The 23,707-nt window shown below is 37.4% G+C and overlaps 1 protein-coding gene and 1 long non-coding RNA gene across 2 annotated transcripts; both read left to right on the top strand.

Moving 5' to 3' along the window:
• Nucleotides 1–1,401: 1,401 nt before the first annotated feature.
• Nucleotides 1,402–15,580, top strand: LOC128512620 (centrosome-associated protein CEP250-like). The gene is made up of 7 exons (XM_053485973.1): nucleotides 1,402–1,693; nucleotides 2,637–2,653; nucleotides 3,890–3,950; nucleotides 4,402–5,106; nucleotides 5,170–5,307; nucleotides 5,527–5,598; nucleotides 13,729–15,580. The coding sequence occupies exons 1-7, from the start codon at nucleotides 1,621–1,623 to the stop codon at nucleotides 15,000–15,002; spliced, it is 2,340 nt and encodes a 779-aa protein (XP_053341948.1). The 5' UTR covers nucleotides 1,402–1,620; the 3' UTR covers nucleotides 15,003–15,580.
• Nucleotides 15,581–21,863: 6,283 nt separating this feature from the next.
• LOC128512108 (uncharacterized) lies at nucleotides 21,864–23,615 on the top strand. Its single transcript, XR_008356234.1, has 3 exons — nucleotides 21,864–22,149; nucleotides 23,047–23,119; nucleotides 23,519–23,615. It is a non-coding gene; the product is annotated as an uncharacterized LOC128512108 (long non-coding RNA).
• The last annotated feature ends 92 nt before the right edge of the window (nucleotides 23,616–23,707 follow it).

Raw genomic sequence — 23,707 nt, 5'->3', positions numbered from 1 at the left:
CACATTTTCACATGGAACAATTCACATTTGTAATCATGCATTAAATCTTCACTGCATCTTCAATCTTCTCACTTTACACAGAGAGATCATTCACGTGAGTATAAAGTCTTTTCTCTGATAGTGATGTGTTGATGCTGCATGAATAATATATTTATTGTGCAGATGAAATAGATTGGACTGTGCTGTGTGTTCAGAGTGCAATAGCACATAGATATATGAGCATCATGAGCATAGTGTAGTGAACACAACAGACTGTGATCGCTGGCAGAACATTCATTATGCTGTTGTCTAGTTTGTCATTAGTGTTCTACACACACACACACACACACACACACACACACACACACATCTGACCTACACACTGATACTGAGAGATAAAAAGCTGAAGGTGTGTTTACAAATGACACACACACTCATTAGTGAACAATCTCATCATCTTGAATCAATTTATTTATGAAGACAGAAGAACTTGTCTTTATTTTTCCCTGATACAGAAAAACATGGTGATGCTTGTACTTTATTCACAACTTTTATTTGATGATTTAAATATTAGCTATAGATAGATGATTAACTATCTGTTATTATATTTACTAAAAAGAAGTTGGAGTTAAACATCTTTGTACTGAAATCACAGTGTAAAGATTGTAGTTTTTCTCTTTATATTTTATCTAACATTACATTTCTCTCTGTTTCACACGACACCTTCAGAACAGGTAAGTAAATAACTCGACTTTACACTAATGATAAACACATATTTTATTAACATTTTTTAAACTCAGGAAACAAATATGAATATGATATTTCATATATTTTATAATATGATATAAATATTATTTGGCTTTTTTTTTTAACTAATACAAACATAAAAACCTTTTCAGACTGTGATTATATTCATTATCATGTGTAATTATAGAACAATGTCTTTAATTATTTTTCTAATATAATATGTTAAATATTTAACTATCTTTATTATTATAATTATAAAGATAAATCTCTCCAGTGTTATGTCCAGAGTAACAGTTACAGGCTTTGATCAGTAAGTGAGATTCCACTTCCATCAGTCAGCTTCTTTCCCACAATGCACCTGTGTGTAACCCCACTGCACTGCAATAATGTAGACAGAGATGTTTACCATGTCGAGTAAAAGACACAACAAACATGTAACATATAACACACACCACTGCCAGACTCCATCAGAATCTCTCTCCTCTTATACACTCCACTTTCTCCTGCACTAATAAGGAGCTACACCTCAGTATGGGGACGAGATCTAAATACACTGATGAGGCGTTAATGTTCTCCACATACACAGATCTGTAATTACACATGATAATAGCAGAACACTTTGTGTTTTTTTTTTTTTCATATTTGTATGGAAGTGATGGAATAAAGACACATAAGTTAATGTTTTATTTGTTTCCCGCTGCGTGACTTTTCTCTCCACAGTTATGTTTCTGTAGCTGATAAATCTCTCCAGTGTGAGCAGATGATCATCAGCACAGAGTAACAGAATGTTCTGTAGATTTACTGTGTGATGACTGATTGTACATCCTTAACTAGCTTTCCTTTGTTTATGAACAGACACATAAACTGTGTTATGTACAGAGTAACAGTTCTATTATGCACAAAACATTTACACTTTATTATCCACAGCGAAAGATCAAAGGGAATCCACAGAGGAGAGAGGAGCGAGGTGAGAAAGACATTAATAAAAAAATATTATTTATATGTTTGTGTTACTTGTACAAAGTACCACTAAGCAACATGAGCATAGTGTAGTGAACACAACAGACTGTGATCGCTGGCAGAACATTCATCATGCTGTTGTCTAGTTTATCATTAGTGTTCTACACACACACACACACACACACACACACACACACACACACACTAATATTTCATTTGATCACGCTCTTTCCTTATGGTGTGTAATGTGGTGGATAATTCCTGTGTATAAATGCTTCCTCATGCTCACAGAGCCCAGCGTATGTCCAGGACATCTGGGAAGAATAATGATGTATTGATGTAATAACCTGGTCATTCAGTACATTTAATTAGATTATTTTTGTTCTGATTAGCCTCATTAACAAGTGGTTTTCTAATAGTCACACAGCTGTTTGGTCCCAATCCTGTGAGCTCTGTGATTTCTGATGTCACTTCAGTGAGGATTTTTTATGATTTAACTTTTTTTAAAAGTTTAAAGTGTTTGATATCAGATCACGTTCATTAATGATTTTTTCAGTTCATATTTTTTTCATGAAGTTTACAGTTTTTTTTCTTTTTTGTCCAGGTAGTGTACTGTATATAACTTTAGTGAGAGAAGTGAGTTAGAGAGTCCACGCTAGATAATAGTGCATGAAAGAGATTATAACAGAATGTGAGTGAGTGATTCAGTAAATTTGTTTCTTACAGAGTTAATATGATAAAGCTAAAGACATTTCTTTTCCAAAATCAGCAGAGAAACAAAAGAGAGACAAACTAATGCAGGACAAAACGTATTTACTGAGAACAGCCACAGAATGTTTATATCTAATACTATTCCATATAATACAGAGACATTTACAAGAATTACCAAAGCATTTTTAGGAATCTAATCAAACTTTCTTTGTCTTTTTTGTCACATCATCAAGTAAAAGACGTCTGTGTTTATCAGGTGAGTAAACTGTACTAAACTATTAATGTTCATAAATCTCTTACTGATACTAGCAGCTTAAAAACATCTTAAATTGTTATAAAAAGTCTATTACCCAGTGATGGGTTACTATGGTTACAGCTCACAGTGATGGTCAGAAAAACTATCACACGACTGACACATTGAATAGAAACATGGACATTGAGCTGTTTGTTAATGACATTTAACAGGCAGGATGCAAGTACAGATTAATATGTTAAATAAAAAAGTTTTTCCTTTATACATTAAACACATGTGAACTTTGGCTGTGGCTCGGCTACAAACTAAAGGCTAATGCTAATGATCGTGCTAATGCTAAAGCTAATACAAGCAAACAAAACAAAATACATTAGGATTCTAAACAGAAGACTTTGAAACACGACTTTAAATTGACAAACAAATTAAACTAAACAAGGTGCAGGTGATCACAATTAACATCATGTGACTGACATGTGAGGTGCAATGCATACTGGGAACTGAAGTCTGGAACAAACGTGAACATGAAAGTCCTACAGAACACACACAACAGGAACACACAGGGAAACATGACAGTTAACAATTTACTGTGATTACTGATGTCATAATTATTGATATGATTGTAAACAATTTGTTTAAACATAAACAAAATAAATCATAAAGCAAGAAAAACAAGCTAAATAAATTATTACCTTCACACATATTGAAGTTCATCTGCAAACTTTGTCTTAAATTGTATTTATAGAGACATAAAAAGGTTTAATACATATTTAATTTAACATGAGGATCTGTGTAGAGACCCAACACCAGGAACAACATTAATTTACTTAAAACCATTTTATTAAAATCTGTAGGGCAAATTTAATGTCACTTCAGAGAACAAATCCATGACAAACTCTCAGTGTCTGAATTGTGTTGTGTGTTTTAATCATGGCTGACTGATTGTGTTTAAAAAAAAAAAAAAAAAAAAATTAGACACTCCTGTAGAGTGGAGGATATTAATCTGTAATGATCAGTTTAGTGATTGTGTTTTCAGCTGCATTAAAACTCAGTGTGTTACTAAATACAATATTAGTTTAAATCAGTCTCAATCAGCTCAGTGTGTAGTGTTAGTAATATCACCTCTTAGTGACACACATACACACACACACACACACACTCTTTATGTTTATTTAACACTTTATTTACATACAGTATGGAGTCAGGTATAAAACCTTCACACTGATTTATTCTCTTTCACAGACTGATAGAAAATGGACAGAAGATGAGAGAATGAAAATGGAGAAATCTGCTTTATGTGTTGGTAAGTTGGGAAGGAGTTACAAAAGTAAACACACTTGTGTTCATGTGTACAGCCTGAAGTTGATTAATGATCCACTAAATATTCTGTCTGAAAATCACAACATAAATCAGAAGGTATTATTTACACCATGTGTTAAAAGTTTAGGACTTGAATGCAAAAGGAGAATGACTGTGAGTGCTACTGGAAGAAAATACATCAGTCATGTAACGTAAAGCCCTATAGATACTGAAGGGATACAATTCTAACTTTTATTATTTTGATTAGTATTATTTATATCATGTTGTTTAGATTTTTTGACTAATAGTTAAAATATCATCAAATATGAGAAACATATTATATTGACCCTTATATTAAAAAGTGCATTCTTTTCTTTAAACATTATCCCAATTTTTATTATTATTATTATTATTATTATTATTATTATCATCATTATTATTATTATTATTTTCAGAATATAACATAGTTGACAAACAAATCTTTACTGAATATAAAAAGAAGATCAGAAAACTGGAAGAAATTGAAAAGGAGCTAAAAAACACTAAACTGGAACTGGACAGGACGTCTAAATCACTGCAGCATAAAGACCAACAGCTGGAGGATTATAAAAGACAAATAGAGAATAAAGATACAGAACTGAGAAACAGAGAGAAAATCATCGAGGAGAAAGACGCACAACTCAAAGATACAAATACAACACTAGAGAAGACGAGTAAAGAGCTAGAGGAGAGAGACAGAGCTCTACATAAGAGAGATCAACAACTGAAACTGAAAGACACACAGATACAGGAGACACAAATACAAGTGGAGGAAAAGGACAACAGACTTGTGGAGAAGGAGAAAGAATTAAATAAGAAAAATGAAGAGCTGAAGATTCTAAAAGAACGTTTAGAGACTAATGAGAAGACTCTTTCTGAGAGAGACGCAGTGTTAATGGAAACAAATAATAAACTTCAACATGCTACTGAACAAGTTAAAGAGAAAATCTCACAACTGGAGAATATGAACAAACTGCTGAGTGAGAAAGAAACACAGCTGAAGAACACAGATAAAGAGCGGGAAACCAGTAAAAACAAACTGGAGACACTGGCATGGCAGCTGCAGGATGAGAAGAGACAACTAGAGGAGATGATGATCATACTGGAGCAACAAAAAACTGATTTAGCAGAAAAAAACAAACAGCTTGAAGAGACAGAGAGACGTCTAACTGAGAGAGAGACACAGCTAATGGAGAGAGACAAACAGCTTCAGGAGAAAGACAGACTTCTAGAGGAGAAAACAAAGCAACTGCAGGAACAGACAGATCCAGAATCATCAGCCCCCATCAGGAGAAGAAACAGCAAAGTGTTACCACCAAGTAGTGAGTAATTTGTTACAGTAAGCACTTGAAGGATTTTCTAAACGTACTTGAAATATTAATCTACACTCAATGAATCATGTGTAAGAACATGAAATATACTGTAATGATACTTAATGATGCAACTCTTCAGCTACTGTAAGGAAGTGTAATTTAAACAGTGAAAGTGATTAATTATAGAAGAATGTCTCTCTCATTCTGACTGGTTCTGATGTTTCCTAGTGAGTGGAGAGACTCAGGACTCAGCAGCACCAATCAGGAAAAGAAACAGTATGGAGGCAAAACGTCCTACATGTAAGTGATTAATGTTAGTTGTTCAGTGTGTAACTCAACATTAGTTTAGGGGTAAAAGAGACGACTATAAAGAGACACAGCAGGCAGATGTAGACATTTACATTTATAATTAGATTACAGTAAAAAGACCAATATTGTGTAAAACTGACATAAAATATTATCATTCACAAATAAAAACACATCTAATAGAGAAATATCTGTAAATATCCAGGGATCCTGAACTGAGTAACAGAATAGGATTTGCCCTTTGTTAAAGGAGAAAGATCACTAGTGGGAGGGACTTAGAAATGACCAAATTAGGACAAAGTGGTAAAATAATTATTCATCAGCTAGGAATATACATGAACAATTGCTTTATTTCCACCTAAACACATATATTTCTGTTAAAACAAAGCCAGACCTAACCTTCCTGGAGACTCCTAACTGTTTTGTGAGGTTTATGAACTAGCCAGCTAGAATAGCATGTGAGAGAGACGTGCACTGATACTACTGACATTAAACTGGAAAATACTGCTTTATTAGACTGCTGTTCCTGCAATTCACTCTCATGAAGTTCCTTTTGTCCTTTTCGGGTCTTAGAGGATAATTACACTTCATTCTCTTAAAATATGTCCCCTAACAGTCACTTTTACATGAGGTGGAGCAGGGATATACTGAACTCACAATTATGACTTTATTAATTGACTTTTAAGACATAATTTATGTACAGTAAGTCTCCGACTTACGAACATTTGAGTTACAATATGCAGTTACAATAGGACTGCGGTACTACGAACATTTGTAGATGTGATCAAATCACAGAAGTAGCTCACGTGCATTGTACAAAAATAGACACTACATTGCACCAGATACCAATATTTACAATATACAATATTTTCAGTGTGTAAATGAATGTATAAAATATCTAAAGTCTGGTGTGTGTGTAAAGCTGTCCTGATGGTGAATAATCTTAATTTCAGAAAATCCTCAACAAAACAGTCCAATACAGTGGAAAAAAGCTCTGAGACAAAATGGTGTCCGTTCAAGCGCAGTAAACACCATGTGTGTTGTCCCTCCAGGGTTGAATTTAATTGAGATCTGTTGACTCGTCAGACATGTTTAAAAAGGCTTACATGCAGATACGGTTTATGGCCACATGATGGCCGTGTGGGGAAAGGGGACAGATGCACCACTCAGATTTACCCAAGTGGATTGTTATGCTTTACATTGTATATTTGTGTCGAAGGTGAATGAGACTCATTTTGTCAGAGCCAAATCATTTTCTTTCCATTTATTGCTCATAGAACATTTGTGCAGTGTTACAACCCGCAACATGTTGATCGCGCTGGGTATGTTTATGCTTCTGTGCTTTGTAGCGTGTGTGTATATTGTGCCCAGGTTGCGCTCCGCCCCTGATTCCACTTCAGGTTTTTTGACTGCCACTACACCAGCGGCTGGCTGACCTTCCACACGTGCACTTCCGCCCTGAGTGACGTCAGCAACGAGCGGACCAGTTATAAACCGGAGAGAGACGCGGGAACGGGGGGAGGCGTGTAGGCGAGGTGTTGATTGTTTGGAGAGAGAGTTGTTATTTTGGTGTTTTTGATATTGGCTTGTGTACCCTGGTTTTGACTTTATTGCAACCCTTTGACTTCGATTATTGCTTTGTCCCTTTTGGTTTGTTTGCTTGGTTTTGTTTGTATATATTTTTTGTAAATAATTTCACTTTGTTTGTGCACGCACCAGTAGTAGGGGCGTGGCTGCCATTTGTTTTGGGGAAAAGGGAATTTATCCACTGTTTTTGGTTTAGGGAGATAGGTAAGTTATCTGTATTTTTAGTTTGTGTTTTGTTTAGGTAAACAAGCTTGTCAAAATACAGATACCCGTTTTGTTTATTATTTTGGCCTGGGTCCACCCTGAAGCTGATCCTGGTGTTGTGTCAGTATTCTCGTTTGCTCTGTGTAAAGCAATACAAACCCTGTCTTTTTGCCAGCTGATGTGCCTGTCTATTTCTTTCCGGTATATTACACCATTACATTCGACTCTTTTCACACAGTTTAAAATAAAACCCCGAACCTATCATTTGCTGTACGGCCCAACCCTAGACTGGGACGTAACAGAAGTGGGGGCTCGTCCGGGATTATTAAACAAGACTTTCATTGATAGCATTCTAGTTTCAGCTGGGGTGAATAATTTCCCAAATATGGCGGCATTTGATTTGACCATGTTCACTTTTTGTCCTAATTTAGAGGAGTTTGACAAATGTAGAAAGGATGATCTCCTCCTAATAGCTGATTTCTTTAACATTTTGGTTCCCAAATCAGCTAGTAAAAAGGTGGTTAAAGCCACCATCTATGAGGCACTTGTGGCTGATCAAGTCTTACCTGAGCGTGAAGTTTCTGAGGAAGTGAGTACTCAACCTCTCCCAAGGGCCGGTGACACAAGAACAGTAGCAGAGCATGGGGAGGAATTGGGGGCTGTTCGACCTGAACGCCCGACCGATTCAGTGGACCCAGTCTTGCAACTGGCACTGAAGGAACTGGATTTAAAAATAAAACGACAGGAGTATGAGACGCAGTTGCTGCGCATTCGGGAAAGGGAGCTGGACGCTGAGGGGAAGAAGCTTGAGCTGGCTGCTCAGAGTCGGAAGCCTGTGCCGTTGCCAAGAAAGTTTGGTTCTCCTGCAGCAGTTTCCCCCAGTCCCGTTGGAGCTGATGTCTCCAGTGCGCTGGCTTCACCACTTGCTCCACTCCAGTCCTCGCCGGTAAGCCAGCCTGTTTTTGATGTCAGCCGACATGTGGGTCTAGTGCCTATATTTAGAGAGGAGGAGGTTGATTTGCAACCACGTTAAGATGGCCAAAAAGTTTGTGGACAGTTACTGCAGTGTAAATTAACAGGGAAAGCACAAGAAGCATGCTCTGCTCTTTCTTTGGAACAGAGCCTTGATTATGATGTGGTTAAAGCTGCAGTTCTGCGTGCCTATGAGCGTGTACCTGAAGCATACAGGCAAAGTTTCCGGGATCTGGTCAAACCAAATAGCCAAACATTTGTTGAGTTTGCTCGTGAGAAATGCTTGCTCTTTGAAAAATGGTGTTCTGCAAGTAATGTAAGAAGTTTTGAGCAGCTTAAAGAATTGATGCTACTAGAAGAGTTTAAGTCTTGTCTTCCAGAGCAGCTAGTTGTGTATTTAAATGAACAGAAGATTGATGTTTTGTCTAGAGCTGCTGTCTTAGCTGATGAGTTTGTGTTAACTCATAAGACAGTGTTCATATGCCCCTGTCTCATACTAACTCTTCCTTGCGTCAATTGAAGTCACGAAACCCAACTGCTCAAGCTCGCTCTCTGGTTAGTCCTTCGCCTGAATCCCGTAACTGTTATTATTGCCACGAAAAAGGTCACTTAATTGCCTCCTGTACGGTGTTACAGCGTAAGATGGCTCGTCCGCAGCCTGCTAGCAAAAAGGTAAATGCTGCAGGGCTGCTGGCTAAGTCCACTGGGGAATCTGTGTTTGAGTCTTTTATATCTTCTGGTTATGTATCTTTAGGGGCTGGTCAAACACGAAACCCCATTAAAATATTGAGGGATACTGGTTCTGCTCAATCATTTATTTTGGAAAATGCATTACCCTCTTCAGAAGCTTCTTATTTAGGGAGTGATGTGTTAATTCAAGGCATTGGTATGACTCTAATTCGGGCACCTTTGCATAAGTTGTATTTAGAAACCAAAAGCTTTTCTGGTTTTGTTAAAGTTGCCGTTCGTACAGCATTGCCAGTTAGTGGTATTTCATTCATTCTGGGGAATGATATTGCTGGAAACCAAATTTTTTCGCTTCCAGAGGTTGTATCTGAGCCGATTGCGGATTGCCCAGAGTTGGAAGCTCAGATTTCTTCAGTATTTCCTGCTTGTGTGTTAACGCGTGCTCAGCAAAAGAAATTGGGGGATGTAATAGATTTGTCTGACTCTTTTTTATGTCAGGAGGAAACCATTAAGGAAAGCATGCCTCAGCTTAACCCCAGTGTGAAATTTACTGATGTTCCAAAGGCTACTTCAAAACCAGATGCCGAACTTCGCATAACTCGTGCCAAGTTGGCGATAGCTCAGAAGGCTGACCCTTCACTAACCCATTGTTTTGAGACTGCGGTGGAGAAAGGGGAGCTGGAGAAGCACCCAATTGCTTACTTCTTAGAAAATGGAGTTTTAATGCGAAAGTGGTCACCACCCCATTCTTCTAATGGTTTGAGTGATGTATATCAGGTTGTAGTCCCTCAAGAACTTCGCAACGAAGTTCTCATGTTGGCTCACGACCATCCTTGTTCTGGTCATGTAGGCATACGGAAAACATACTTGAGGGCGTTAAAATATTTCGTATGGCCTGGTATGAAGAGACATGTAGCTCAATACTGTAGATCGTGTCACACATGTCAACTCGTGGGTAAGCCCAATCAAACCATTCCTCCTGCACCCTTGAAGCCCATTTCCATTGAAACTGAACCCTTTGAGAGGGTTATCGTTGATTGTGTTGGTCCTCTGCCAAAAACGTGCTCTGGAAATTGCTATTTGTTAACGCTAATGTGTGCTGCTACGCGTTATCCAGAAGCTCGTTTGCTCTCGTTTGCTCTCAAGTTCAAGTTCAAGTAGGCTTTATTGTCATTACAACCATATACAGTTAGTACACAGTGAAACGAAACAACGTTCCTCCAGGACCAAGGTGCTACATGCAACATAAATTTACAACATAAATTACCATAGACACTAAACTAGCTAACCAAGAGGCCTAGTTAGCTGGCTAGCAGAGACAGGACAGAGAGACCTAACATAAATTACAACATAAATTAACAAAAACTAACTAGCTAAGTAACATTTTTATAGACAACATAAAGTGCACGTGCAAATGTGCAAACAAGAGCAACAACAAAGTGACAGTGCGCAACCACGACATAACAGAACATAAAATATGGTGTTGAGGTAGTGGGTAAACATAAACATTCCTTAAAACAGCAGCAAGAATTGAGGAATTAGTGCAAAATGTAGTCCAGTAATGATCATTGTGCAAAAGATTGTTAAAAACAGTGAAGCATTTACAGGTTGGTGTGTACGATAATTTGGTGGTGTAGGTCAGTGTGTCTGCACTTGTGTTGATTAGTCAGTCCAGTCTCAATATTTTTAAGAGTTAAGCTGTGTGATAATGTTTGTGTGTGTAAGTGTGTTTGTGTTTATCAGTCCAGTCCCTTTTTGTTGAGGAGACGGATGGCTTGTGGAAAAATGTTGTTGCACAGTCTGGATGTGTGTGCCCGAATGCTTCGGTACCTTTTTCCAGATGGCAGGAGTGTGAAGTGTGTGTGAGAGGGGTGTGTCCGATCAGCCACAATGCTGGTGGCTTTGCGGATGCAGCGTGTGGTATAGATGTCTTCAATAGAGGGGAGAGAGACCCCGATGATCTTCTCCGCTGTCCTCACTATCCGCTGTATGGTTTTGCGGTCCGATATGGCACAATTCCCAAACCAGACAGTGATGCAGCCGCTCAGGATGCTCTCGATAGTTCCTCTATAGAAGGTGGTCAGGATCGGTGGTGGAAGCTGGGCCTTCCTCAGTCTTCTCAGAAAGAAGAGACGCTGTTGGGCTTTCTTGTGTAGGGAGCTGGTGTTGAGGGACCAGCTGAGGTCCTTCTCTAGGTGGACACCGAGGAATTTGGTGCTTTCGACGATTCCCACAGAGGAGCCGTTGATGCTCAGCGAAGAATGGTCGCCTCGTGTCCTCCTAAAGTCAACAACCATCTCCTTTGTCTTGTCAACATTTAGAGACAGGTTGTTGTCTTTACACCAGTCCGTTAGCCTCTGCACTTCCTCTCTGTACGCTGACTCGTCGTTCTTGCTAATGAGACCCACCACGGTTGTGTCATCAGCGAATTTAATAATGTGGTTCGAACTGTGTGTTGCTACACAGTTGTGAGTCAGCAGTGTGAACAGCAGGGGACTGAGCACACAGCCTTGTGGGGCCCCAGTGCTCAGTGTGGTGGTGCTGAAGGTGCAGTTCCCGATCCGTACTGACTGAGGCCTACCACTCAGAAAGTCTAGGATCCAGTTGCAGAGGGAGGTGTTCAGGCCCAACAGGTTCAGCTTCCCAATCAGTTGTTGGGGGATAATAGTGTTGAAGGCTGAGCTGAAATCTATGTACAGCATTCGAACATATGTGTCCTTCTTGTCAAGGTGTGTGAGGGCAAGATGGAGTGTAGTGGAGATGGCGTCGTCCGTTGAGCGGTTAGGACGGTACGCAAATTGCAGTGGGTCCAGTGAGGAGGGCAGCAGGGTCTTTATGTGTCTCATGACGAGCCGCTCGAAGCACTTCATGATGGTGGGTGTGAGTGCAACGGGACGGTAGTCATTGAGACAGGACACAGTAGACTTCTTGGGCACGGGGACAATGGTGGTGGCCTTGAAGCACGTGGGAACGACGGCGCTGCTCAGAGAGATGTTGAAGATGTCGGTGAGAACATCTGCCAGCTGTTCAGCACATTCTCTGAGCACTCTGCCTGGGATGTTGTCTGGTCCAGCAGCTTTACGTGGGTTGACTCTGAGTAGAGTTTTCCTCACCTCAGCTGTAGTGAGACACGAGTCTTGGTGGCGGCTTGTGTGTTTACACAAGCCTCTGTGTAAAGCAATACAAACCCTGTCTTTTTGCCAGCTGATGTGCCTGTCTATTTCTTTCCGGTATATTACACCATTACATTCGACTCTTTTCACACAGTTTAAAATAGAACCCCGAACCTATCATTTGCTGTACGGCCCAACCCTAGATTGGGACGTAACAGCAGAGATAAAATTAGTTTTAAATTCAACTTGCTGTAACATAAAATGACAATCAAGTATTCAATCATTCAATCAAATCGTCAAATAAAACTTTCAAGATGCAATTATTAGTGTTGCAATACTGACCTTTTATTTTAAATAGTAATCAACAACAACAGCAACAACAATAATAATAATAATAATAATAATACTGGAGGTAATAAAGATGTAGGTCAATTTCATTTCCAAAAAAGTTTTTGCATATATAATCAAGCTACAGAATCAGTTTTAGTATCGATATTATTTGGCTTTTTTATCTGAGTTTGGAGGGTTTTAGCTGCCAACCTACGCACTAAGAGTGAGTGCAGCTCAGTGAGTTTGAATACAAGTTATGTGCCCATAGGATAGAGCGATGAATGATTTTTTTTTTAAAGTGGGAAACCAGGCTTTACAAAAATCATAAAATTATTTTGTAAATACAGTGGAACCTTGAATTACGAGCATAATCCGTTCTGGAAATGGGCTCATATTCCAAAACACTCGTAAACCAAATTTAATTTTCCCATAACAAATAATGAAAACTCAAATTATTTGATCCACAGCCCAAAAAAAGAAATACATAAAAATAATTAACACAAAATATTAAGTAAAAATGAAACAAATTTACTTGCACTTTACCTTTGAAAAGAATCACGACAGAGCAGTGTTTCTGTGTAGAGCAGAAAGAAAGAGTGTGTGTTTGTATGTTTGTGAAGGCGAAAGTAGAAGTGGTCTATGTGTGTGTGTGTGTGTGACTTAAAAAAAAAAGTAAAAATAAATCCCGAGAGATAAGTGTTTCCATTTGTGCGCGCAGGCGCTGTGCATGTGTGTGCATGAATCTAAGTAAGCTCCCCTCTCCCCCTTCTCGTCTTACAGTTTACCCTTCCTCCAATCTTTTTACTCACACAACAGAAACACTGTTTTATCAGAAAAATAAACAAGAAATCTCTTTAATGACACTCGATTGAGCGACACACTAACGAAATCATTGCACTTTACCTTTAAAAAGAATCACGACAGAGAAGTGTTTCTGTGTGGAGAAGAGAGAAAGTAGGAGGAGTCTATGTGTTTGTGTGGCGCGTGCGCACACAGACACACAGAGCAGGCAAAGCCTTGAGCAGAGAGAGAAAATGGATTTTTAACTTCTCTAATGCGACTTATGTACCACAGTTAGTGTGCAAATAGAAAGAGCCGACTATGATAAATTTAATATAACTTACCTAAAGAATGGACCATCAGTCAAGCAACATACTCCAGAGAACAAAATAATCACCACAATGCAGTAAGTAAGTGATTCTGTAGTAAATTATTTATTCTTCATTTTCAGTGGGCGGAGAATCGTCTAGGCCACATTCTCCAGTGTCGGTTCCTGTAGCAGAACTGAGGCTGGTGCTGCTGGGGAGGACGGGGTCTGGGAAGAGTGCAGCAGGAAACACCATCCTGAGCAGAGAGGAGAGGAACCAGGCTGCTGCATGTACAGCTACATCTACATCCACCCAGCAGAGTGAGAGCACACAGGGTGAGGTGGCTGGGAGGAAGGTGACTGTGGTGGACACTCCTGACTGGTTCTCTCCTGGACTCTCTCTGGAGAAGCTGAGACAGGATGTGGGACTCTGTGTCCATCTGTCTGCTCCAGGACCCCACACCTTCCTCCTGGTCATACCTGTAAAGCAGCCTACAGGGGAGGAGAGAGGGATGCTGGAGAAAATGGAGGAGATTTTTGGAGAGAGATGTTGGAGAAACACCATGATCATATTCAGTGTTACTGATTATGTTCAGAAGAACCACATTGAGGAGTTCATCCAATCAGGAAACCAGGAGGTCCAGAGACTTGTAGAGAAATGTGGGGACAGGTTTTACTGTCTCAACATTAAGGAGAGTGGAGATGGTTCTCAGGTCTCAGACCTGCTGAACAAGATAGAGAAGATGGTGGAAGGAAGCAGAGAGAAATTCTACAGCAGTGAGATCTACCTGGAGACAGAATCTCAGATTAGAGCGATGGAGACTAAGATCCTAAAGGAAAGAGAAGAGAAAAGGATGAGAGAAGAGATGGAAGTGAAAGGAAAAATATATAAGGAGGTGCAGGACTCTCTGAGAAAAATGGAAGGAATAATCCAGGAGCATGAAGGAGGCATCAGACAACTGAATGACCGAACAAGTGAACTGGAGAGAAAGATGAAAGAAGAGAGAGATGAAGAGAAAAAGAGAAACCTTGAGATGGAGTTAAAACGAGAGGTAGAGCGAAGGACAGAAATGGAAAAAAAGCACCAACAGAAGATGGAGAAGATCAGGGAGGTGTATGAAGGAGAGGTCAGGATGGAGACAGAGAGAAACCTTATGAAGATCATCCTGCCTGAACTCCAGAGAAACATTTTGGCCTCAAAAACAAAGATGCAGGAAGAGTTCAGCAGACAGATGGAGGAGAAGAACAGAGAGCTGGAGACTCTTAAACAGAAACATTTAGATCTCACAGAGACTCACAATGTACTTGAAGAGGTTTATGAGAAAACTGTGAGAAGCAGCTCAGAGTCAGAGAGAGCAGCGGTAACAGGAGAAGCATCGAAGGGAATTTCTCAGAAATTTAAAGAATTCTTTCACTGAATAACAGAGTTTATAAAGCCGCAGACACTCACCCAGTCAGAGACGAATGTCCTATTCTCACGGGACTAGTATTACCTGGGGACCTCGTGTGATTTGTAATAATTGCGGAGGTTGTCTGTGATCTTAGTTTTGTGTGAATCGGCCATGTCTGTAATTTGTAAAGTAGAAATTCCTCCGCAAATGACCTACCATATTTCAGCAAACACTGAGGTCCTGTGATAATATTAGTCCCGTCTGAATCAGCATGTCTGTGATTTGGCCAGAATTTGTTTAAGTCGTCAATCAGTTTTTCAAAGTTTTTGTTGTCTTGCGTGCCTTTTTATTTTTTATCAATCTTCCGTGAAGAATTGAGGCTGCGTTGGAGTGTTTTGAGAGGATTTTATCAGATCACTATATACCATACAACAATACAACAGAAACCACTCTGCTGTTTATATCATACAGTTAGACCTGTAATGACATTTCCAAACAATACCCAATTCAAAATAGTGCATAATTAAGTGAGGAGGTTTACGTCATAATTCTCAAGTTATTAGATTTTAACCCGGTGAAATGTGAATGACACAGGGCACGATAACTATATATATATATATATATATATATATATATATATATATATATTTTTTTTTTTTTATCCATCTAACCGCACATTCATAAATTCTCTCTCTGTCTCACACACAGTCTGCAAATGCACGGACATATATACACACACACACACACACACACACACACACACACACATGCACACACACACCTCCTCTTTTCATCGTAAAACACTTTCCAGGATATTTTCCTGTATATTCAGGAGATAAGTTAGTAAATTTGAGTAAAATCGCAGGCTTTGCTCATCCAGTGCGAATGCGCCACACGAAATGTAATTTCTAAATCAGAAATTTTTCAAAAAGTTCCCAAATAATACTAATCCCATGTGAACATAAGTGTGCAATCCAGAGACAGTGGACAGAGCTGGACTGGGGGAAAAATCCATTTTTCTTTCTTTTAGATGGACAGTATATAACTAATGTTAATTTTCAAACACACACACACACACACACACACACACACACACTAGGATAGGCTACCTCTCAATGAGTTCCTGTTATCATGAAGCTCCTCCCTACTGATTCAGCTCCCTCTCCTCCTCTCCACTCCGGCCCACTGTTGATAATAATAATAATAATAATAATAATAATAATAATAATAATAATAATAATTACAAAAATAAATAAATAATAATAATAATAATTTGTATCAGCCCCAAATTGCATTGGCCCACTGGAAAAATACCCGGTATATCAGAGTACTAATCTGGCCCTGATGGTTGACATCATGAGAAGAGATATTAGCATAAGGTTAATGAAAAGAGCTAATAAGCTAACAAACTGTTCTTTTTACATTACAAAAACTCTGCAAGGAAATGCCTTAACCAGCATGTATAGTGTATGGAAAAAGTTTTTTTTTTTTTTTTTGACATGTTTAATTGGCTATAAATGTTTATGATATAATAATGTGTATATATAAAAGTTTAAGTAAGTCTTTATTTGTCACATATACATGACTGTACAGTAAAATTCTTCTTAACATTTCCCAGTAAGTGTTGTAAGTGGGGCATTTTTAACATTTTACAAAGTGTAGAAATCTTATTACACCTTAATGTGATCAATGCCTTTTATACTATAGAATTTTGACAAAATACTATGTAAATATAGATGAACATTTTATCTATTTATATTTACAGTTCATGTTGTGCTACATCCTCAAAACACTAGTTGCTGCTAGAAGCACAATCACCAGACTTGAACATTTTTTTATATTTTATTTTAGGTTATGGCCGGTCAAGCATTTCACTCCATATCATACTGTGTATGACGGTTTATGATGGTTTATAAATGTACGTGACGAATAAAATTTAAATTAGAATTTGATTTAAAACAAGGCAAAAAGTGTCAGAGAACCTACTGATTTTACTGTAAGTGCAGATGGGTTGATGGTTTTACAGATGTTTTCTGTCCATTATTTGTTTGGTTGCCTGTTTTTATGTTTCTCTGTTTTTATTAAAAAATATAAAAATACAATTTGGTGGGACGGTCTGAGCAATTCTGCAAATCCATATTCAACATAATTTTAATGTATTTCGCATCACTGATCAACACTGACATGTTGTAGCCATTTATGTTTTTCATGTGCTATGATATTAATAAAATTAGACATTTTGTTCATATTTTCTTTATGAAATCATCCTTCATTCTTACACGATCATTGTGTTCAAAACTGTTTTTTATTTCTTATAACTAAGTGGTGCTTTTATTCTCCAAATGTAGCTTCATTTAAGATTCAAATTTGTTTTATCCATCATGAACGAAAACTGAGGAAGATTAAATATATAAATTTGAAGTGATCTGCTAAAGAAGAAGCAGAGAGCGGAATTGGACACTGAGTTCTACATTACAGTACATCATGGCTGGGTTTGTGTCCCTTGTCTATTAGATTTTGAGGCCTTTATTGTGACTGTACTGTTACTGATTAACAACAGAGTAAAATAATTGTGTCTTTATCTCTGGAGCAATATGATGTTCTGGTGTTTCTTATGGTAACGAATCAGTGTGTGTTATATTGGGTACTGAATCCTCAAAGAAAAGGATCAGTAATAAAAAGTAGCACAGCACTCCTCAGGAATCATTTATTCATGTAACACATGCAGAAAAATGCCTTTCCTCAGCATCAGTAGTGTTACTGCCAGGTACAGATTAATCATGTAATAATTAAGCACAATAATGTATCTGATAAGGGAACTCACAGGCCACATGACAAGAATGAGCCTGAAACCAGAGACAAAGCACAAAAAACACATTACAAGGTGCTGGATCATCTCTATGGTTTCAGAAATAGAAAGAAAAAAAAATATTTCTGTTTTTTTTTTTTAATAAAAATTATTGAGAGATTTGTATAACCATGTGATGATTACAAAAAGAAAGGCATATGAAATACATGTGAATTTTTAAAGCATTAAAAAATGTTAATAAAAATATACATTCATGTTGCTCCATGAGGCCCCCTGCTGGTGAGGTCTTAGGCAGCAACATATGTAGCCTGTGTGTCTATGACGCCACTGTGTTACACCCCAGCACACAACATAGTGTTGCATAATACTATAATTTGAATCATAATTGTTTTTATAAAACATAATGAAAAAAGTTTTAAACTAATATTTTTCATACAGTATGCTCAAGTGCAAGTGAAATGTTTTTAAAATCGGGTTTATAAGTGTCAAAATTTAAACAAAACTTTAATGCAATTTATGAATTTATATAAAACATTATACAAATTGTTAAAGGAAATACATTATTTCAAATATATAAATATTTTTATTACATGGTCATGTAGGTCTGAAATGTTGCAACAGTTGCCAAATATACAGTTTGCCTCACTGTTGGAAGCCTGTAAACATTTCAGTTCTCTGAGAAACCTGAGTTGGTTTATCTGGGTCCTTGAAGAACATTTCCCATCTTGGTCTACAGTATTTTGGGTGCTAAAACACAATTTCCCTACCATCTGAGGTTCCTCAAGGAACCCATTATTGCTTATGCTGCATCTCCTCATCCTACTATTACTACTATTACTACTTTTACAAAAATATAACACCAAAACAAATAGTTCAGAGTGAATAAATGAATAAATTATTATTTTTTTATTGCTCTTTTATTACTTTAAGAATTAAAAATATACAAAACATCCATTGTCAGATTAATAATGAATACTGGATGGAGCTTGATGTTACCTTCCTGAAATTATGTAAGAATAGCAATGTACCCCTTACAGGTTTGGCATATAAGATTGTAAAGGAAGCATATTGCGATGCTCATAGCCACGTTTATGTCAGCGGGTTCTTCTGCAAATAGATCCTCACCGTCAAGCTGGAAAAACAATGCAACATTCTTCAAATAGGTTTCCTGTGATCACTATTGTCAGTGTGGAGTCCCATGCAGAATAAATAAATAAATAAATAAATAAATAAATAAGAAGAAAGATATTGGGTTAATTACATTAAAAATAAACATAATAGCCACTCTCAGTTTGCAAAAACCTGCTGCGAAATAATGCAGAGTCTTCATTATACATTTAACTCAGTACTACGTTACCTCCTCAATCATTTGGTTTCCTCATGAAGTAGGTGGCACAAGATGAGGTCATGAAGTCTTATGAATGCATGGAAAAAAAGAAGTAACTTTAGATTATATAGTATATAGTAATGGGGTATCAGCATGTGAAGCCATTTCAAACTAGAGAGGTTGACAATAATAATGTGGGATTGTCAGTTCTATTTCTTATCTTATGTACATCGATCAGCCATAACATTATGACCATGAAGAGTTGAAGCGAATAACATTGATTATCTCGCTACAGTGGCACCAGAAAGTGGGTGAGATTTATTAGACAATAAGTGAATATTATGTCTCCGATGTTGATGAGTTTAAAGCGGACAAAAATGGGCAAGTGTAATGAAATGCATTGGGCCAAACGGCTACATGACTGGGTCAGAGAAACTCCAAACCTGTAGCTCTCCTGGGATGTTCCCAATGTGCCGTGGTCAGGACAGACCAGAAGTGGTCCAAGTAAGTAAAACCGGTGAACTGGTGACAGGGTTATGGGCAGGCAAGGCTCACTGATGCACATGGGGAGTGAAGTCTGGCCCGTGTACCTTAGAAAAGAATTGTGGCTGGTGTTAGACGAGAGAAGAGAGGAGGAGGAGGTCTACTGTGTAGGACGACTACACACACACACACACACACACACACACACACACACACACACACACACTAGCGGAATCACTGCTCTAATGACTATTTCGTGGAAATGTGAAGTTACATTGTTGTTAATGAGATTCATCTCCTGCACTGCTACAGACTTATTAACTTTATTCTTCATGGAGGCTGTTGGTAAAGAACAGTCGCTACAATTGGACACAAAATGAACAAAAAATGTTTTACGCACATCCACAGACGTGGTCACAGTGTTATAGCAAACACGGATGTTGACTATACGAGTGAGAGAGAGAATTTATGGCTCAGTTGTGATCATGTGACGCTCGGCGGGCAAAGCATACTATTTGTACTACTCATATTTCAAGACCTCGCTCCTTTATTAATTCATTTACAGTATATGTTGTTACATATGTTGACATTTATATGCTGTTACATATGTTAAGTTTAAGGGTTTGTTCTGCTGGATATGATATCTCTCGCATACATATGGAACATGTTAAACAACTCAACACATGTGTTTATATTTCAGACTTGTTTAGTTGTGTGTAGTGTTGCTCATTTTAAGTGTTATAACACTTTAAAGGGTTAGATTACTCAAAAATGTAAATTCTATCATTAATTACTTACCCTCATTTAGTTCCAAATCCGTAAGACCTCAAATACACAAAATGTATTCTCTTAGATTCATAAAATTATGATTGAACCATTGACTGACCACATGGTCTTATTTATGTTTTTTGGTCTTTTCGTGCTTTGAATGTGAAGCGTGTTGACTGTCTATATGGGAGACTCAGATTAAATCCAAAATATCTTCATGAGTGTTCTAAAGATGAACGGAGGTCTTACGGGTTTGGATACAAACTGGTTTGGGCTGCTACAATATAATTTTATTTACAAAAACACTTGCAAAGAGTAAAAAGTGATTGGCAATGCTGGCTCGACTTTGTTCTCTCAAAGTGAAGAAAAATAATATTTGCGTAATCCTGTTGTAATTAACACACATTTACAGCTGTGTAAAGCCATCAATCACACGCAAAAGCTGCACACAGATACACCTGATGTAACATTAAACAGTGTGAGGAGTGATATAACATTATTATCCAAAGAGGGAAACACATGTCAATATTTACATTAAGACATTAACATGCGAGGGTCGACGCGAGGAAAGATGGAAACCTGAGTAGTTAACAGATTATGGGCCAAACTTTGCTGAGTGATGATGGTAGAATAATTATAAAGGTCTTGACTAAAACAACATGCATGAGGAATTACAAAGGAATTTTTTTTATTTTCTGCAATGGAAAAGTACTCAAACTAGTTACTTTTATCAGAAAGTAACGCTGTAATGTAACTGATTACTTTTTAAAGACAGTAATTTTGTAATTGAATTAGTTACTTAAAAAAGTAACACTGAAAATGGGATATTTAATACGGTGGCCCAGAAGGGCAAATCATCTTTCCTGTATATGTGTGTGTTTTTTCCCTTGTGTGTTTTTTTTTTCCCTTGAAAATGTCTGCTTTTTCCCTTATAAATGTCGTTTTTTTCCCTTGAAAATGTCCGCTTTTTCCCTTATAAATGTCGTTTTTTCCCTTATAAATGTGTTTTTTTTTCTTGAAAATGTCCGCTTTTTCCCTTATAAATGTCATTTTTTCCCTTATAAATGTGTTTTTTTTTCATTGAAAATGTGCGCTTTTTCCCTTATAAATGTCGTTTTTTCCCTTATAAATGTGTTTTTTTTTCTTGAAAATGTCCGCTTTTTCCCTTATGAATGTCATTTTTTCCCTTATAAATGTGTTTTTTTTTCATTGAAAATGTGCGCTTTTTCCCTTATAAATGTCGTTTTTTTTTCATTGAAAATGTGCGCTTTTTCCCTTATGAATGTCATTTTTTCCCTTATAAATGTGTTTTTTTTCCATTGAAAATGACCGTTTTTTCCCTTATAAATGTGTTTTTTTTTCATTGAAAATGTGCGCTTTTTCCCTTATAAATGTCGTTTTTTCCCTTATAAATGTGTTTTTTTTTCTTGAAAATGTCCGCTTTTTCCCTTATGAATGTCATTTTTTCCCTTATAAATGTGTTTTTTTTTCATTGAAAATGTGCGCTTTTTCCCGTGTAACTGTGCGCTTTTTCCCGTGTAAATGTCTGCTCTTTTCCGTTTGTGCGCAACTACTTCTTTCCCGTGTGAGAACTCTTTCTCCAGTATTTTGCAAGCTAAAAGCTAAAGCTAATGCGCAAAGGACTATGGGAGTGGGGTCAAAACGCAACTGAACACGGAACCTTTCCGGATATCAGCTCCAGGACTCAACATCATGGAGTATACAGTGAATTATAGCGTGATAAAGTTATAATTTTCACTAAATTTTCAACTGCACACAATTACCAGGTAATGTTTAATATATAAAATTAATCCGATTTTTACTGTTTTAGGCACTAATGATAACTTTGTAGCAGTGTTAATACTATTGGAGTGTTTGGGGGAAATGCCGAGCCGAGTGTAAATGGCAGTGATTAAAAGGAATATTATCTCATTTAGACCATTAAACACTGATGTAAACCATCAGCTCCATGGCATCTCTGTAATATACATCCACATATGGATTTATAAGCAAGCTAATATCACTATGCTAACCGCTAGCGCTTAGCATGGGGAAACTAGCTTGTTTATTAATATATATTAGTTTAATAGTGTATTTGGACACCTATACGTGATGTAAACAGTTAGCTCTATTGTTTTTGTAAAATGCCTGTCCAAATATGGATCTATATACAAGCTAATATCACTATGCTAACCGCTAGCGCTTAGCATGGGGAAACTAGCTTGTTTATTAATATATATTAGTTTAATAGTGTATTTGGACACCTATACGTGATGTAAACAGTTAGCTCTATTGTTTTTGTAAAATGCCTGTCCAAATATGAATCTATAAGCAAGCTAATATAATTATGCTAAGCGCTAGCTTACTAAAAGAGCTAAGATAGCAGCAACTATTGCTAATTATCCCTGAGCTGCTCCTGTTATATGCTAAATGTTACAGATGGTTAACGAATTGTTGTATGTAGTTTATTGGAGCTCCTGAGTGCCATATAATGTATACTGCTGTATAATGTAGTGGTTTTATCATAGCTAGAGATCTTCTGAATAGTTAGTTATGTGCTTACACAATGTATGTAACAGTCAAGAAAAGGGGCTTTTGTTCAGGTTCTATCTATTCATTAAAGTCATTAAATATATGTTTATACTCCTTATAATATGTATGATTGTGTGTTTTTCTTCTCACAGTGAACTGTGTGTAAATCATCAACTGCCTGTGTATCAGCTGATTTCTACACCAGCTTTACATCCTGAGCAGAAGGTGAGTGCTCTGAAGTATTTACCTCTCTTTTCAAGAACACCACTGAGCACATCTTAATCAGGGGACAGGGACACATTTCTCTTCATAAACATGTGTGTGTTAATGAATGGTGAAGATGGGGCCAAATTTTGCAGCAATCCTTAATAGCAAAACCAAATAATTGGTTTTAATACACAGCATTACTAAAAGCTTGCATTCTATGAAATTTTGTGTGCGTGCCTGCCTGCGTGTGTCAAACTGATGTCATATGATGTCAAACATCATGAAGTGATATTAACTTGCTTATAAACCCATATGTGGATGTATATTACAGAGATGCCATGGAGCTGCATAGTAACACCATGAAGTCTTTTTACTAGACACTTATAATAACATGTCTTTATTTCTCCCCTGTTGTAGATTGTCGTGGAGAGGACGGACCCTTGATGCTCTGCCTTTTTGCACCAACAATACATACATGTATTTTATTAATTTGTAAATAAAGTCTTTAATATAATTTTATAGTTGAGTATTTATTTCTAGTTTGCTTATTATTTGGCAAAACAGTTAAAGTGCATGTAGAGCATTGCTGCAAATGACACTGAATAG

The sequence above is a fragment of the Clarias gariepinus genome, chromosome 24 (assembly GCF_024256425.1).
Source record: "Clarias gariepinus isolate MV-2021 ecotype Netherlands chromosome 24, CGAR_prim_01v2, whole genome shotgun sequence".
Lineage (NCBI taxonomy): Eukaryota > Metazoa > Chordata > Actinopteri > Siluriformes > Clariidae > Clarias > Clarias gariepinus.
Note: the sequence above shows the minus strand (reverse complement) of the source record. Positions and strands in the feature narration are given on the sequence as shown.